Source organism: Gopherus evgoodei, chromosome 1 (genome assembly GCF_007399415.2).
Source record: "Gopherus evgoodei ecotype Sinaloan lineage chromosome 1, rGopEvg1_v1.p, whole genome shotgun sequence".
Classification (NCBI taxonomy): Eukaryota; Metazoa; Chordata; order Testudines; family Testudinidae; genus Gopherus; species Gopherus evgoodei.
In genome coordinates, this window is record NC_044322.1 from 119031383 (window position 1) to 119047042 (window position 15660).

Consider the following 15660-nt stretch of genomic DNA (forward strand, 5'->3'; position numbering starts at 1 on the left):
GGGATACAGCTCAGTCTACAATTGAGAGAGGGCAGTGAAGAAAATTGATCTGAAACTCTTATTTGCTCTATTCCAGATGTATAATGCCCACCAAAAACTAAGTCAAGCTCTCACAAAGCTGAAAAAGTTTTTCATCAGTGCCAGCCCTGTTTCAAACAAATGTACTGGTTTGAACCTGAACCTCCTTTTCAAGAGCCAGGGGCTTAATAAGAAACAAATATTTTCCCCAGAAGAGTACAGCTGCTCAGGTTTCTGTACAATCATAAGCAATAAAGTAGCAGTTTCAATACGCCAGCACACTTAGGTGGATCTACTGGGGAGAATACTGGCATGATGGAAGAATTTCTAGAGCACATGTATCTATTGTGGAGTGGTCATAGAGCTCCTGATCCTCTACAGTTAGCAGAGAGGACCAGGATGGATTGCAGTGGGGAGCTTAATAAACGTAGGAACTTCCCACTGAGGAAGTTCTCTAGTTGCTGCTCTGTGTTTATGTCTTCACACCACATGGTGTCAGAATGCGGTGACTCTCTCTCTCTACAGGAGGAGAAAGGAAAGAAAAGAGAGCCCCAGACTGTCAGAATGGTGAGTGAATGGGGAAAGTGGAAAATCAGGGAAGAAACCTATGAAAGCTACAGCAAGAAGGAGGTAAAGCCCTGTCTCAGCACAGCAATGGAGTCCATAGCACAAATGGCTCTGTTAACATGGAAACAGCCCACAAGCCCTTAGAGGTATTATTGGGTTCAAAACCAACAGGATTAACCTCCCCTCTGAGTCACAGATTCAGCTACAACAGCTGATGAGATTTGTTTCCCCAACACTGACCACATACCAGGGAAAGTGCTGCAGCATATGCTCTGTCTAGAGCCCAAATTGAGCAGTGTAATCGTTTGTAATCTTTATGCTGAAATGTTTCCAATATTAAGCTGTTAAAGATAATGGTGCAATAAAACTCAATTTAGTTTTGAGGTTCAAGCTTCTAAGTCAGTTACTGAAAATTTATTCAGTAAAGGACCACTAGATGTCACTTTGAATGATACAATCAAACTTTATTAAAAGAAAAAAAGTGATTAGTTAAGTAAATAGACATGCAGTTATTACTTACATAATATCACAATTATACTTAATTTCAAAGACGAAGTGTATCAATGGGGTGATCAATCTATTGATAACAAAGTGAAGTATAGCCTTACAACCCTGGAAACTAATGAGACCTTTTTAAAATAATATAAAATTGGAGCTTTCCTGCAATTCAGCAACACTACTCTTTTTATATTCCATTATACTACTAATTAACATTAAACTGCCTTTTACCATAATCATATTTCTACCACCTTATTACTGGCTCTTTACACATTAAGCCAACTATCATCAAAACATAACAGTAATATAACCCTGGGTCATGTCTCTACTAACTCTTACTTTCCCATAACACACTGTCTCCAACTTCTTACACTAACAACTTCAATTTCTCATACTCTGCTGACAATGATGTTTAGGGTAATTTAGGCCCCAAATTTTTTACCTTGAACCATCCTGTAGGCTACAGCAGCCACCAAGAAGAAGAAGAAACAGCTTTAGAGAAAGATGTCAAAGTTTACATTGACCTTGTTCTGGCAGAAATTCCAGCGTCTGCCAGCCAATTTTAGCAAACAGAGATGAACAATTAAATGATGAGACTTGCCAAACTGGGGGGTGCGGATGAGGGTGGGGGTTTAAGGAGTCAACTTCCCACAGACAACACCACATTGGCAGGATGTAAATGACCTTCATACATGGCCAATGGCCTGCTTCTGAAAGAACAGAGTATTCTTAGCACTATGGTACTTCAGAAATGGATGCTCTCCAAAATCCATGTGGGAGAACAAGGTATAAACAAGTGCAGGACACAAGCAAAACAATCGGTATAGAGACCTGGTCTGAATAAGCAAATTCAGACCTTTGTAGGTGGCTGCGAGATACATAAAAAGGGGAAAACGAAAAGGAAAAAAAAACAAAAAAAACACCACACCAGAACCATTTCTCTCTACAAAGACATATGACAGACCATGGCAGCAGGTAGCCAAAGATTTGTTTTTCAGGAAAAAGACACACACATTTTTGTAGTAAATTCCTTCTCCAGATATATTGATTTGGCTGTACTTGTATAGACCTCATCAGCACAGATCATCCAAAAACTAAAATCAGTATCTGCAAAACATGGAGTTCCTGAAGTCCTCATGTCTGATAATGGGCCTCAATTTACCTCTGAAACCTTCCTAGCATAAGGACTTGGATTTTGATTATCATACAAGTAGTCCATGTTACCCCTCAGAGTAACAGGGGGATGGAGAAAGCAGTTAAAACAACTTCTGCAAAAATCAGTGGACCCATATAAACCACTCCTGGCTGGCCAACAAAACTTGCATCTGGACTTTCTCCTGTAGAACTTCTGATGGGAAGATGACTAAGGACACCTTTGCCTGTGGCACCAATGCAGCTTAAACTTAAGTGGCCCAATCTGAAGAAATTTTGAAAATGGGATGCAGAAATTAAAGTTTTGTTACTGCTGAATTTTTATGTTTGGCACAGAAAAGAACTACCTGGGAACAAAGACCAGGGAAAAAAAGTTTGGCTCAGAAACTCCCTGATATTTGGAATTGTTCAGAACTTGTGAGAAACTCTCAGATCCTAAAGGGTGAAGATTCCAAAAAGACTTCTCCAGAGGTATTGGATTCATCTTCAACATTTCCCAACACAACCAAGAGGATCTGGGACCTGCAGTTACTCTGTCAGGATGTCTCTCTCCTCCATGGGGGGAATCCATGCACAAACTCAAAAGATGACAGAACGTGATCTGGTAGACTTATCAGACTCTTTCAAACACTTGATCCTTAGAATAATCCTCAGGACTACTAAAATGCAATTCATAAGTGGACACAGTAATATAAATAGTTTTAAGGAATTTGGAATTTATTGTCAATTGTATGTATATACACATATTGATTTATCATTTCAGTTTTAAACTTTTTTATTATAAAAAAGGGAGCTGTGGAGTTGTTATAAAATTCCTGGTCCTCCATAGTAGAGACTATGGACCAGGATGTGCTGCAGCAGCAAGTTTAAAAAACATAGCAAGCTGCTTAGAGCATGGTTTTTTATTGTCCTCACTCTATTACGCATCAAAAACGTTAAGGTGGATCACTTAGTAAAGGACAATCATGAGTTTAATACTTCCCATTACAAAGGCCACATCTTAAAAGCATTGTTTTCTGCACACTAGTGGAGTAAATTTCTGCCCTACACCTGTTCAGTTCCTCAAGCCAATCCATATAAACTGCTCAGCATTTGTGAAAATAAATCCTGTGGAACCTAGTCCTCCTGACCATGAGAGGACCAATAAAAACCAAAAAAAAAAACTTCTCTGGCTCCAACTCTCCCAGTAGTGCAGGTGAAAGGTTTCTGAAATTTCTAATTGAGAATATTTTAAATTACTATGTCAGGCAACATATGCTTTATTAATGGTTTTAGTTGATTGTTTAATATTACTACCAACCTGGTTCTGAAAGAGGAATCTCTTCTTGTACTGGTGTAACTGGTTCGACAACTTCTTCCATTGGAGAGGTCACCTCCATGGTTTCTGAGATTGCAAGGAAATAAACAAAATCATTGCTATATTACCTCTGAGAATAAATGCCTAGAGAGATACTATCAAGTTGGTTAGATACATTTTACCACTGTATATCATTTTAAAGCCAAACTATTACCAAGAAAACAGAATCACCATTATATTTTAGGAAGATCTAACCAAAATGCATAAACTTGTTGATCTAAAAACAGAAGGTTAAACAAACAGCTCCCAAAGCTATGAATTCTCAAACATAAACAGGCTTGAAAATGGACAAAGGTTGGGTCAATTATTGGCTAAACAGGATTACCACCCATTCAAAAAAGTCAAGATTCATCTCAAAGTTCCCTGCACTGTCAGAAACATACAATAAGATGTGATAATACAAATAAGTTATCAGACCTCTCTCCATTCCCCAACCAAAAAAGGAGAAAATAAATTGCTAAAAAGTAATTTAAATTGATGATTACTTTCTTAATTATCAAAGCACTATCCTTCTCACAAAGGAAAATAGCTAGTTAGAGTTCAGCATGATTAAAAAAAGAACGTTTTAAGATGTTATAGGTGTGTCTATATTTCACTTAAAACTCTTTTTTGGCATATAATTGATATGCTGAAAAATCAGTAACAATCGTAACCACAGGGGAACGGTCAAGCAGGAATATCAACCACTTAGCTACATGCAATCCATTAGATATCTACATCCAGCTGCTCTGACAGACTCCAATATTTCAGAATGCGAGTACCCACCCTCATTATATTTATTTTATGGAAGATGAAAGTTTCTATCAATGAGTCGGAAAGATTGTGTTAAAAAAGAAAAAAGTACAACTGATACAGCATTGTCTTTGAAAAAGCTCACAGAGGTCATCAATCCCCTTTTACCTTCAATAGGGTGTTCTCCCTTAAACCTAATGATACGAATCAGATTTATAGACTACTTAAGTACACAACTGTGTCCATAATCTGCAAACACAATTATTGTAATTGTGCTTGAAAATCATAAGGTGCAACCTGCATGTGGAAATGGCAAAGAGTGCTGGTCCTAACCAAGAATTGCATTATTTTCTCCTACAGGACAGTAGTTTTATTAACTGAAGATTATACAGTTATATGGGGGGAGGGTGAAGGTGGTTGTTGGTTTGTTTTTTTTAAAGCCACGTGCTATGCTCAATCTTCGTGCAAATCTTCCATGGTCATCAGTGGATGATCATTAGGGATCAAAGGAAGTGCACGGCAATAACTTTGCAGCCCCCATCCATGGACCACAATGAAAGTGCCATTTTGAGCAGAGTGCCAAAGGAGTGACACATGCTACAGAGCACATTAACTTCCTTTATTCAAGGAAAACATTTCTCAAGTTTGTACTGAAAAAGTTATGTTTTATGTGCTCAAAAGTTCTAATATTATACAAATAACTAGATCTAAGACAGATTTAAAAAAAAAGTTAGCATTTGCCAGTTTTCAGAATGCAAAAAAGATTTTCTTCTGAATCAGTAACCTGGCACACTTTACAGGTTCATTGATAAAAAGGCACAAAAATAAATCAATGGTCTCTTATTTCTTTAGGATAAAGCTTTACTGCTTTTTCACTTCAGAAATATCAGTAAGTTTAGAATACTATAATCCCTCATGTTACTGATCCTTCATGATGTATATAGTCTCACAGACTAAGGTTAGAAGAGTCCAATATGATCGTATAGTCCGACCTCCTGCACAACGCAGGCCGCAGAATCTCACCCACCCATTCCAGCAAAAAAACCCTAACCTATATCTGAGCCAATGAAGTCCTCAAATCGTTAAAGACTTTAAGGTGCAAAGAATCCTCCTGCAAGTGACCCCATGCTGCAGAGGAAGGCGAGAAACCCCCAAGGCCTCTGCCAACCTGCCCTGGAGGAAAATTCCTTACTGGCCCCAAATATGGCCATCAGCTAAACCCTGAGCATGTGGGCAAGACTGACCAGCCAGACACCAAGGAAAGAATTCTCTGTAGTAACTCAGATCCCACCCCATCTAACATCCCATCACAGACCATTGGGCTTATTTACCTCTAATAGTCAAAGATGAATTAATTGTCAAAATTAGGCTATCCCATAATACCAACCCCTCCATAAACATATCAAGCTTAGTCTTAAAGCCAGATATGTCTTTTGCCCCCACTGCTCCCCTTGGAAGGCCATTCCAGAACTTCACTCCTCTGATGGTTAGAAACCTTCCTCTAGTTTCAAGTCTAAACTTCCTAATGGTCAGTTTATAACCATTTGTTCTTGTGTCCACATTGGTACTAAGCTTAAATAATTCCTGTCTCCTCCCCAGTACTTATCCCTCTGATATATTTATGAAGAGCAATCATATCTCCCCTCAGCATTCTTTTGGTTAGGCTAAACAAGCCAAACTCTTTGAGTCTCCTTTCATAAGAGAAGTTTTCCATTCCTCGGATCATCCTAGTAGCCCTTCTCTGTGCCTGTTTCAGTTTGAATTCATCCTTCTTAAACATGGGAGACCAGAACTGCACACAGTATTCCAGATGAGGTCTCACCAGTGCCTTGTATAACAGTACTAACATCTCCTTACTGGAAATACCTCGCCTGATGCATCCCAAGACAGCATTAGCTTTTTTCACGGCCATATCACATTGGCAGCTCATAGTCATCCTATGATCAACCAATACTCTGAGGTCCTTCTCCTCCTCTGTTACTTCTAACTGAAGAGTCCCCAGCTTATAACAAAAATTCTCGTTGTTAATCTCTAAATGCATGACCTTGCACTTTTCAATATTAAATTTCATCCTATTACTATTATTCCAGTTTACAAGGTCATCCAGATCTTCCCGTATGATATCCCGGTCCTTCTCTGTATTGGCAAAACCTCCCAGCTTTGTGTCATCTGCAAACTTTATTAGCACACTCCCACTTTTTGTGCCAAGGTCAGTAATAAAAAGATTAAATAAGATTGGAGGACAAAAGCCTTTTTTGGCTTTGCAATACACCTTTTTGTTACCAATATTGTTAGTGAACAAGAAAACGAAACTGTATTAGAATCAATGATTAAGAGCAGTGTTTCCCAAACTTGGGACGCCGCTTGTGTAGGGAAAGCCCCTAGAGAGCTGGGCCAGTTTGTTTACCTGCCGCATCTGCAGGTCCGGCCAATCGCGGCTCCCACGGGCCGCAGTTCGCTGCTCCAGGCCAATGGGAGCTGCTGGAAGCGGCTGCCAGTACATCCCTCGGCCCACACCACTTCCAGCAGCTCCCATGGCCCTGGAGCAGTGAACCACGGCCAGTAGGAGCCACGATTGGCCAGACCTGCCCACGGGGCAGGTAAACAAACTGGCCCGGCCCACCAGGAGTTTTCCCTACACAAGCGGTGTCCCAAGTTTGGGAAACAATGATCAAGAGTAATAGCAAAAAATAAATTGTGAAAAGGAAAAGTGAAAAATCAGTTTAGTCTATTATATGAAGAATTTTTTGCTGAAGTTAGATACACTCACCTTCTTTGTTTTCTTGTTGCTGCTGTTGCTTCTTTTTCTTCTTGTCTTCATAAATTGGCCTCTTCTTTGGCACGGAATCTTTTGATGGCACTTCAACACCTGCAAAAATGAGAATTAGAACAGTTCAAAGACTACAATGAATAGAACTAACCTGTAGATTAGTGACCAAGTTGGAAAACTAAAATAAAGGTAAGATTTGGTTTAAATTAAAGACCAAAATTTTCCAAACCTGCCCAAACTTAGGCTAACTGTATATTTAGACAGTTGAGTAGCCTGATTTGCAAGAAAGTGCCAATGACATGCATCTTCATGTGGCATTTGCAGGTGCTCATAACCTCTGGATAAAAGGGGTCAGGTCATTTATGCTTAGGAGTCTAACATTAGGTACCAGGTTTGAAACTTTTGACTGAGGTTTACATTTGATCCCACAAACATATACATTTCAAATTTAGCAGTGATAAGGCATCATCAGTAAAGGATCCTCTATTCTGGAATTCACTTTCAACTGGCCTAACAAACAAAGCTTGTTTTAGGGCCTTTAGACTTCTTACCTGCCATCTCTCTTTTCTTAAGCTTTTAAAGAAGGCTAAGTAGGTAGTATTTTGCCTGTTGGTATAAGTATTATGATTCTGAAGTTACATAATTGTGTGCCAAGACATAAGCAAAAAAATGAAGATCGGTACCTTCATTTTCTACCTCATCAGAAAGATGGGACCTCCAGCGGCACTCTTCTCTCATTTGCTTTAAATTAACTTTCAGCATGAAAGCAGAAAGTTGACCTAGTGCAAGAGAGAAGGATTGCCACTGAAGTACCACAGGTATTTGCTGCAACAACATAGGTTTCTCTTAAATACCTTCCACTCAATTACCACCAAGACCAAACCCTGCAAAGTTTGAGATCTGACAAGATTACACAGAGGTGTGTAATTTTGCAATGAGTCAGCAGGATTCCAGAGAAAGCTAGTTATAAACTACAGCAGTAAATGTACAGAAATCCTGGCCTTAATGAGCCTTTTTTTATTTAAAAAAATTCCAGCGACTCTTGCCAGAGTCCCTAAATGGTTTGGATCCTGAATACTTGAGAGCACTTCTCTTTCAGCAAGATAGCATGTAGTTATGATCAGTGGAGGCACTCAAGCTAATTTCCTCCAGATTTAAAGACAAGAGATCTCGCCTCTGGAATTCACTTCCTCCCTTAGTCTGCCAAGAACCAAAATTACTTACTTTCAATACATGCTGCAAGACTCATCTAATTTTTCTGGCCTTTGAGATTGGGATGGCCAAGAAAGTGATACTTCATAGGCATTTATTTTTGGCTGTAATTGATGCATAGATTAAGGTGGCAAATATATTATATTAGCCAATTTTCCCTTCTGGCTTTATGGTTATATTTAATATCTATACAAGCACAGAGAGCTACTGGGATAACTATTGTTAAGGACACGATTCTTTCACAGAGGTCATAGATTCCATGACTTTCCAGGACCTCCATGCCTTCTTTTGGGAACACTGCCTGCCGCGGCCAGTCTCGGGGAGCAGCGACCAGGGAAGATGAAGGGCCACCCAAACAGCTGGCCCATGGCCAGCCCCGGGCCTGCTGGAGCAGCAGCCAGGGTTGGGTCAGTCCTTCCAGGGCTGGAGCAGCAACAGTCAGTCTCTGCCACAGGAGCAGTGGAGGAGCTGGAGCAGCTGCAAGCCCTGGCAGTGCTGTTTGTGGTCCCATCACCCCAGGGTAATTTTAGTAAAAGTCAAGGAAGGATTGCAGGCTTACGTGAATTTTTGTTTATTGCCCACAACCTGTCCCTGACTTTTACTAAAAATACCTGTGACAGAATCTTAACATTAACTCTTGTTAATAAATCTGAAATAAAAATATTGCTTTCCTTGGCCACAGAAACACAGTTTTACACATGGCATTTCTGGGTATATTCTGTTTGAAGCAACATGGGACCTAGACAGCAGAAAAATCTGCAAAGTTTTCCTTGAGCAGTAAGTGCATAAAAAGAGTTTTGATTTTACAAGACTACTTACCCTGAGCTTGGAGTAGTTTAAGAGTAGCCTCTGCTCTGGCTCTAGCTTCTCGCTGGGATTTAGTTAAAAGTTTTCCCTCCTTTTTCAAACGCTCTTTTCTCTCTCTCTCTTTTTGTTTCTTCCTTTCTTTTCTTTCTTGTTCCAAGCGTTCCTATGAATGTAAACAGTGATATGGAAAAATATCACTATGCATTTTTATGGAGTTAGTTATCAAACTACAAGGATTTATTACAATTTATAGCTGGCAAGAAGGGGGATCTTCCACTACTTTCAGTGAGTTTTCACTGTATACATAGTAAGGGCTAATCCTGCAACAGACTGAGTAGGGGTCCACCACTTCCCTACCCCTCACCCATTCCCATCTGAACACATGCAGTACCTCCTCTTTACGCTTAGCTTCTAGTTCCTCAAGCCGTTTTAAGCGCTCTTCCTCCTCTCTCTTTGCCCTTTCTTCCTCTTCTTTCATCTTAGCCAAGGCTTCTTGCATAGCCTTAACTGTAGCTTTACTGGGACCTTTTTTCTTTTCTTTCTCTTCTTTCTCAACTTTCTTTTTCTTCTTGTCTTTTTTCTTTTTGTCCCCCTCATTATCATCAGCTACATAAGAAAGACAGATATTCAGAGGTGTCACAAATTCAATTTTAAAGGACTCCAGCTAGTTAAGTAGTGTTTTAAATAATGTTTTCACTCAGCCACGAGGCCAAGAAGCGATTGCTTAAGTCCACATCTGAGAAACATTGTGGATTCTGATTTCATACTGAAAAAGAAAAAATTTGACTCTTAAATCATAGTGATAAGACTCTAATGTGTTCATATAATAGATGTCTAAGAATTATCAAGTGGTGAAAAATTATGTTTGCACTACAGAGCTATATATATATAACACGGTGAGAATTCATCATGTGACATTTGCTTTCTATGTACCTGGACAATGTACAGGCCAGGAAAAATGCCCATGGGTGAACCACATACAAAAAAATAAAATTATATATAGCTACTAAGTATCTTTAGTATTATTGACTTAGGAAAAAGCTGCAATCACAATCACTGGTTTGCCAGCAGTTTGGCTCACTAATCATTAAAGGGAAAAAGGTGTAATTGCATCAAATATTACTCCCCTAAAATTACCAACCTTCTGCTGCTGTAGGAGCCTCTCCCTTTTCCCCTGCAGCACCAGCTGGAATAGCTTCAGGAGAAGCTGCCTCTTCAACGCTCTTTGGAACCTCCTTCGGTTTTACCTGTTCTTTACCAGCTTCCAACTCTTCCTTTTCCTTCTGTTTTCTCAGTTTGGCTTTTTCCTCCTCACGTTTTTTTCTCTCACGCTCTTTTTTTTCTGCCTTCTTCTGAGCCACTGTTTTTATTTTGAATGAAGGTTCCTCTTCCTCATCCCCACTTTCAGCATTAGGAGCGGGCTTTCCCTTTTGATTTTTCTTTTGACCCTTTTTAGATTGGGAGAAATCATCTGATTCATCAGCACTCTCACCTGAGGACACTGCTCGTGTAGTCTCTTTACTTTTCTTAGCTTCATCCTCTTCTGAAAGGTCCCGCTTTTTATTTGATTTTTGAGTTCTTCCTTTGCCTTTCTTAAGCAATATCTCACAATCATCATCATCATCACTGCCAGAGTGAGTTTCAGTTTTTGGTTTCTGAGTCTTTTTAGACTTTGTATCCTTACCCTCCATTTCTTCACTGTCATCATCGTCAAAACTGATTTTTTTACTCTTCCCTCTCTTTTTTTTGTCCTGTTTTGAGAAGCTGATTTCTTGGTCGTCATTCTCTACTGTCTGGTAATCAAACAAATGTTTCATTTTTTTTCCATGAAAAATTTAATGTTTTCAAATGCAAAATTCAGAGATTATATAGGACTCCTCTTATATAGGATAGAGTTTGAGCAGTAGTAAAAGGATACCTGAACTAACTAAAGGCAGCCCACAATAAAGAACACTCTACTTAATCAGTCACATTTTTCTAATGCTTATCTGTGTGCAAATGTGGTATAAGCTAAAAGTTATCACTGTTTGACTACTATTTTAAAGTAACGATTGCATTTAACTACTCTTCTGCACTGATGCAATCTTTATGTAGGTCCTCCCACTATACAGCAGCACCAAAATTTATGTAATCTGTGAGTAAAGATTCGACTACTCAAAAACTGCCCCTTTCAAAATGCTTTCTATTTTTCAATAACCCCTCAACTTTCACCTTTGCTGAAGCAAGTTCTCGGTCAACCTTCCCTCCTTGTGCCTCTACAGACAGTTCTTCCAGCTCCTTTAGGATATCATCTTCACTAAAGAAAGAAGTTAAAATCATGTAAGTATTTGTTTATTTTAACTGAATACAATAATGAAAGAGTTAAAATTATTTACTCAAATTCTTGTTTCTTCTTTTCTTTTTTCTTTTTGCCTTTAGATTTTTGTGGTTCCTGCTCCTTGGCAGCACCTGCTCCCTCTATTTCAGCAGCAAGCGCATCAAGGTCAAGATCATCTTTGGCACTAAACAGAAAGATAGACGAGTTTTACTAAAAGCTCAAATTAAAAAGGAAGTCACCTAAAGGAGTTTGAGTCACCAAGATGAGTATGTTTAACAATTTCCACAGGTATTTCAGAATGAAATGTAATTTTATATATTTTTCATCTTACAGTAGATTTAAAATAAGACATTTAGACTCCCATCCATCTTAAAATTAATGATATGGGAACAGCTTTTGTAGTGCAGTTCCATAAGCCAATTAAAATTTCCCTAAATGTACATATCAGGCTGTGCTGCAATGCAAAGTCACTGCATCCCAACCAATATCACTGTGCACCGCCAAAAGGTGAAGACTGAGTTTAGCAATCCCAAACCATAGTAACTTCAATTCTCTTCTCCCCTGCTGAGGAGATATAAACACACACCCAGAATATCAGAGAGGAAAAAAATAAATCTGTATCACACATGTTCGTTTATGCGAGAACCACCATAGTTTTTTAAAGAAATGGAAACGGTTGTTTTTTTAAAAAAATAAAGTATAACAACCAAATTCCAGAACTAATTGTTACAAGAAAAAGGAGCAGGTTGACCCAAAGGTGGATAGGAGAACAGGCTTCTTTATTGTGATACTTGTTCCCCTTTACCCAATTGTCAAGTAAGCACTGGATTAGTTACATTACATTCTTTTTAAGTTAGTATGTAAATGCCTACATTTGTTACTACACCCCAAAAACCCTTATGAAGTAACAGAAACTCCCATACCATGATTATTCCCACCCCTATTGACTGATTACACCATTATACACACATCTTTACCTTGAAAATACAAATTCTTTGCAGTAATTTGTTGCTACAAATTCCCTTAATCTACAGTTCTCGGGAAGGGAGGGAGGGGCCATGACTCAGGGCTCGCTTATGTAGCTGGGAAAGGAAGGCAAGAGGAGATACTTTTTGGGTAAAGTAGTGTTATCCTTTAGATCCCCACATTTCTTATGCAGTTGCAACACTTACCAATTCTTAACAAGGAGAAGGGAGGGGAAATTAAGTGAAGGAATAGTGCATGCCTGTGCCTACTCTGATACCATGCCAGCACACCAGCGGTTTTTCATGTCTCTACTTAACCCTTACATATCCCAACAATAATTTCTAACAAATTCAAAAGAAAGCCTACCCAAAGCTATAGACACTAGTTACCATGAAGGAAAAATAAAAAACAAAAAATTGTTTGTAGAATGCAAATACTATTGGTAAAGTTTCTCCTTTAGCATTTACATCACCAAAGCATAACATAGTGGTTCTCAAACTCATTTGATCGTGCCCCCATTCTGTGTCCCCCAGTTCTGAATGCAGCGTCACTACCAGCAAAGTAGTAAGGGTGACAATACCATACCATGTCACCCTTACTTCTCCGCTTCTGCCAGTGGTGGCACTCCCTTCAGACTCAGAGCTGCGCATCCAGTCAGCAGCTGCTGCTGCTCTGCAGCCACTTGGCAAGTTTTGGGGTTTTTTTTAAACCCCCTAAAGCTTTTCATGCCCTCAGGAATACATTCCGTGACCCCTTGGCGGGAGGCTCCTCCCAGTTTGAGAATCTCTGACATAACATGGATTTCCTTCAAGATAAGTACAGTAACTCCTCACTTAAAGTCATCCTGGTTAATGTTGTTACCTTGCTGATCAATTAGGGAACATGCTCCTTTAAAGTTGCGCAATGCTCGGTTGTCGTTTAGCAGCCATCTGCTTTGTCCACTGCATGCAGGAAGAGCAGCCCGTTGTAGCTAGCTGATGGGGGCTTGGAACCAGGGTGGACCAGCAGCCCCCCATTAGCTCCCCGCTCCCCTAGGTTCCCTGTGCTGCAGCCACCCAGCAGGCTATCAATTACTGGCAGTTCAGCCGTCCCTCCCCCCACTGCCATGTGCTGCTCCTGCCCTCTGCCTTGTAGCTGCTCCCAGAGACTCCCGCTTGCAGTGCAGGGGAAGGAAGGGGGAGCGCTAATGTCAGGGTGTCCCCTCCCTCCACTCCTACATCCCGCTTACTCCTTCTCCATATAGAGCAGGCAGGGGACACAGACAGAGAGAGCTTGGGGCAGCAAGTGCTGTCAACTTCCTGATCCACTTAAAAAGACAATGCACTTAAGAGTGAGTCAGCTTACTTAAAGGGGCAGCGTGCATCTCTCTCCCCCCACAGACACACAAAGTGTGCATCTGTCTCTGTCTGCTATGCTGTCTCCCATCCCTCCTGTTCGTGCTGCCTTGATGAGAGGCTACATTAACAACGTGTTAACCCTTGAGGGCTCAGCCAAGTGCTAGTTCATCATCATTTAGCAGCAAGGCATTCCCTGGGAAATATCCCTCCTTATTCCACCCTCTAACTTCACCACCTCAACCAAGCTTCACAATCAGCATAGCTGTGAACAGTACTAAATTGCTTGTTTGAAACGTATACTGTGTGTATATCTATATGACAGAGTTTTTGGTCTGGTGAAAAAAAATTTCCCTGGAGCCTAACACACACACACACACACACACCCCGCCCCTCATTTACATTAATTCTTACGGGGAAATTGGATTCGCTTAACATCACTTAAAGTCGCATTTTTCAAGAATATCAATGTTAAGCAAGGAGTTACTGTACACAGGTTCATCCTTACTCAACCACAGAAGTCACAGAAAGAAAAGGTCCTTTAAATCATATAGCCCATCTCTCGACCAGTGCCATGCAGTTCCCTATACCATATTCCATAGTGTTTTGCTCAGTCTAATTTTGGGAGTCCCAAGCACAGAGGTTTCCAACACTTCATTTAGAATTATTCACACTCTAACAAATCATACTATCATGAATTTTTTCTTGATACATATCTTAAATTTCCTCCTAATCCAATCCCTAATTACCTCTTGTGCCACACTAAATAATTCCTCTTCATTCTGGGTACCCTTCTGTAACCATAAAATTTCATTCTTTTAGTCTTTCAACTCCATCCCTCCAGCCGCAATAATTCTTTTTGTTCATTTCTTCTATTGACAAATTTGAGGGAGATCTTTCTAAAAAGGTGGTATGTCCAGAAATGAATGTTCTATGTGCAGTTACTCCAGCGCCTCAGGGACAGGAAAATACTTTTACCTTAATTTCCCACTCCATGACATGAAGCATTTGGATACTCAACTCAAAACTCTCTCAGCTTACCATTTTCTTTTTTTGGCACTGTATTACTTGGCATGTCTAATTTGCTACTCATGCCTCTTCTAGCAGTCAGAATCTTTACCTGAAGAGGCAAGATTTGCCATCAGTACCACAGACATCTCGCTCACACATCAGTTCCAAATGCAAACATCTCATCATTAGATTCTGAAATGTCTCCCTGCTGTTTGATGGATTCTGCTGAATACTGCTGAAATCTGATCCAAAAGTGTCTGACTCCCTATATCTAAAGAAATATCACAAAAGGAAATGCACTTTCTTGAAATCCAGATTTTCCAAGACAGCAGCAAATGCGTGAATTAACAATTGGCAAGTATTAATATTGCTAAGCTCAATCATTTAAAAAAAAATCAAATCCCAAGAATCAGGACCCATCAAATGATGAGATTTTAAAAATACAGTTTGAGTCCTTTTTTTTTGTTTGTCATTGGGTGTTTTAGCCAAGTTTTCAGGCTTTTCTATGAAATCATGAGGATAAGAATTTTTTGGAAAAGTAGATCAGATTCTCACAAAACTGCTTGACTCGAGGAACTGGGGATTTCAGAAAAACACCAAAACACCAAAAGTTGTCACACTTGTAATAAAGCAGAGCTGGCAACATTTAACTTTTGAAAATTCAAAATCTTGCTACTCTTGTCTTTTCTTAATAATGACTGCCTGCTTTACGTAGAGGGTTATTTGTTGTTGTTGTTTTTTAATTGGTGAAACCAGGTAGCATTCTGGAATGGGATGGAGGCAGTTTTCACTTCTGCTTTTCCATTTCTGTGATGGACATAAAGGAGGGCACGAAAGGGCCCCCATATTTTAAGACTTTATCATCATCATCAGTAAAGATTAGACTACGATATTGCTAAAAATAAGCACCAGCAAATAC

The 15660-nt window shown here is 39.7% G+C and overlaps 1 protein-coding gene across 2 annotated transcripts in view; it reads right to left on the reverse strand.

The window, feature by feature from the left end:
- The window catches only part of EIF5B (eukaryotic translation initiation factor 5B), a 70058-nt gene that overhangs the window by 38111 nt on the left and 16287 nt on the right, over window positions 1–15660 (reverse strand). For both annotated transcript variants that reach the window (XM_030570467.1, XM_030570471.1), the window contains exons 2-8: window positions 11489–11614; window positions 11325–11409; window positions 10255–10906; window positions 9505–9719; window positions 9126–9276; window positions 7095–7193; window positions 3536–3619 (exon numbers count right to left, since the gene is read on the reverse strand). In XM_030570467.1, the coding sequence (XP_030426327.1) occupies window positions 3536–3619; window positions 7095–7193; window positions 9126–9276; window positions 9505–9719; window positions 10255–10906; window positions 11325–11409; window positions 11489–11614 (1412 nt within the window). The remainder of the gene's footprint in view (window positions 1–3535; window positions 3620–7094; window positions 7194–9125; window positions 9277–9504; window positions 9720–10254; window positions 10907–11324; window positions 11410–11488; window positions 11615–15660) is intronic.